The sequence below is a fragment of the Eimeria acervulina genome, genomic scaffold (assembly GCF_000499425.1).
Source record: "Eimeria acervulina Houghton genomic scaffold, Eah_scaff535, whole genome shotgun sequence".
NCBI lineage: Eukaryota > Apicomplexa > Conoidasida > Eucoccidiorida > Eimeriidae > Eimeria > Eimeria acervulina.
This window is the reverse complement of record NW_013549744.1, coordinates 8,849-11,348: the sequence shown is the minus strand read 5'-3', so window position 1 is coordinate 11,348 and position 2,500 is coordinate 8,849. Positions and strand designations below refer to the sequence as shown.

Sequence of the window (2,500 nt, the reverse complement as noted above, 5' to 3'; positions counted from 1 at the left end):
CTAACGAGAGGGAGTTTAGGTTGCGGTGTATCTCCTTTATTATCATTAAAAAGCTTTGCTGCAGCAGCAGCAAACCAATCTAATTCTTTTTGTATATCTGCTGCAGCAGCACCAACAAAAGAAAAGAAATCATTTGCAAGTGAAGTGCTTCCAGTGCCCAGTTGCCTTGCTGCTGCTGCTGCTGCTGCTGCTGCTGCTTCTGTTCCTGCTGCTGCTGCTGCTGCATCTGTTCCTGCTGCTGCTGCTGTCCCTGCTGCTGCTGCTGCTGCTGCTGCTGCTTCTGTTTGCTGCAAGAAGGAGATCTGCATGTGAGGAGAAGACAGCAGACACGGACGCCCCGCGTACTCCTGGACCTTCGCCCCTGCATGCAATGCAGCGCAGCCCTTCATGCATGCATGCATGCATGCATGCAACTGTCTATATACTTTGCATGCATGCATGCAACCGTCTATCTTCTTTGCTTGCATGCATGCATACAGCTCCCTATTGCATGCATGCATGCATGCATTTATTTTCATATTACGAGATGTGTATGAATTTTTGTGTATTTGTTTGTGTTAAGGATATATTTGCTGACCTCTAATTGCAACTAAAGGGTATTGTTCCAGTTGCGGCTGATGCTGCTGCTGCTGCTGTTGCTGCTGCTGCTGCTGTTGCTGCAGCTGCTGCAGCAGCTGCTGCTGCTGCTGCAGCTGCAGCACCTGGGAGCCGAAGAGAGTGAAGGAGACAAAAGAGTGCGACGAATCTACGATAATTATTTCTTTCCTCATTAATTCTTCGTTTCTTGTCTTTGTTTGTTTTATTTATTTATTTTTTTGTTCATTTGTTTTATTTATTTATTTGTTTGTTTGTTTTTTTGTTCGCGTGGAGATGATAAAAACACACAAACAGCACAGGGAATAAAAAAACAACAAATAAACGACTTAGATTTATTTATTTATTTATTTATTTATTTATTTATTTTACTGCATCTACCCTGCCCCTTTATTATTATTATCTGCTGCTAGTAAAAGAGAGAACAAACCCCTTGTATTAAAACAAACAAAAACATAAAAAATAAAAACAAATAAACAACAAAACAAAAACATTAAAAAAGCAAATGCATTAAACGCATCAACAAACAAACAAACAAACAAACAAACAAAAGAAATAAACAAAACAAACAAACAAAAGAAATAAACAAACAAAACAAACAAACAAAAGCCTTACTCTAGATAAGACAAACAACAAAACAACTAAACAAACAAACAAACAAACAAACAAACAAAATAAACAAATAAACAAACAAACAAAAGCCTTACTCTGGATAAGATGGTTTCTGTTTCTTTTACTTTTACGACAAACCCCAAGACATCGACAACACTACCGACAGGAAGAGACGAAATATCATTTAAATTAATTCTTTTGAATCTGCAGCAAAAACAAAATAATGCATTAAGGCTTCAGGTGTACGTACACCTCAACATAGACATAAAACACATGACGTGCTGCTGCGGTTTTAAATAATAAACAAAACAAAAAATTAAATAAAGAAAGTTAAAAAATATAATATAAACATAAAAAGGTAATAATGAAAAAAGCAGAAGAAAACATAAAAAGAAGACGCCTCAAGTAATATCAAAGACACAATAAATCCAGAAGAAGAAAAATAAAACAAAACTGTAATGAATATACACCAATCCTTAAATATTATATATATATATATATATATATATATACATATATATGAGTATACAACAATATATACATATTGATGTATATATGCATATAATATGTATTCATAAATATATACCTCTACGCAAGAATACATGTATAAACATATATATATATATATATATATATATATATACATGACGCACAGTAAACATACAACTAAACAAACAGCAGCCCAGTGTATATGAGTATGTGTTGCGGTGTGCATACACCTAAAAGGTATATGTATATATATACATTTTAGGTGTATGCATATATATATAAATTTATGTATATATATATATTTATATATATCGCTTACTTATGCAGAGGCACAGAGGCGTCATCTTCTTCTTCAATAATTTCTGCTGCAGCATCAAACTTAATTTGTACATTGTGCGGCAGCGTGTTATGTTGTCTGTGCAAGCAAACAAACAAACAAAAGATATAATAAACAAATAGATATAATAAACAAAAAGATATAATAAACAAAGAAAGATAAAACAGCAAAAAAAAAAGAAAAGCCGTTTGCTGTTTGTTCTTTGAACAATGCCTCCACTTAACAAGTACATATATATATATATATATATATATTATTTATATTTATATTTATATTTATATATTTATATTAAAATATTTATATTTATCTATTTAATTATATCAAACCTGTTTGTTCTTTGAAGAGTGCCTTTGCTAAATGCGTAAAGCCGCCCCACAGTTAGCCGCGGATACCAATGGGCGGCAGCACGCCCAAAAAATGTTGCGCGAATCTCACTACCCTGCAGCAGCAGCAGCAGCAGCAGCAGCC

General features: G+C 34.0%; 1 protein-coding gene across 1 annotated transcript in view; it reads right to left on the bottom strand.

Moving 5' to 3' along the window:
- EAH_00041860 (hypothetical protein, conserved) overlaps positions 1-2,500 on the bottom strand; it is a gene marked incomplete at both ends in the record, with an annotated part of 4,614 nt that overhangs the window by 1,523 nt on the left and 591 nt on the right. The window contains 5 exons of the mRNA XM_013395121.1: positions 6-361; positions 578-701; positions 1,302-1,410; positions 2,015-2,110; positions 2,359-2,471. Of these exons, the coding sequence (XP_013250575.1) occupies positions 6-361; positions 578-701; positions 1,302-1,410; positions 2,015-2,110; positions 2,359-2,471 (798 nt within the window). The remainder of the gene's footprint in view (positions 1-5; positions 362-577; positions 702-1,301; positions 1,411-2,014; positions 2,111-2,358; positions 2,472-2,500) is intronic.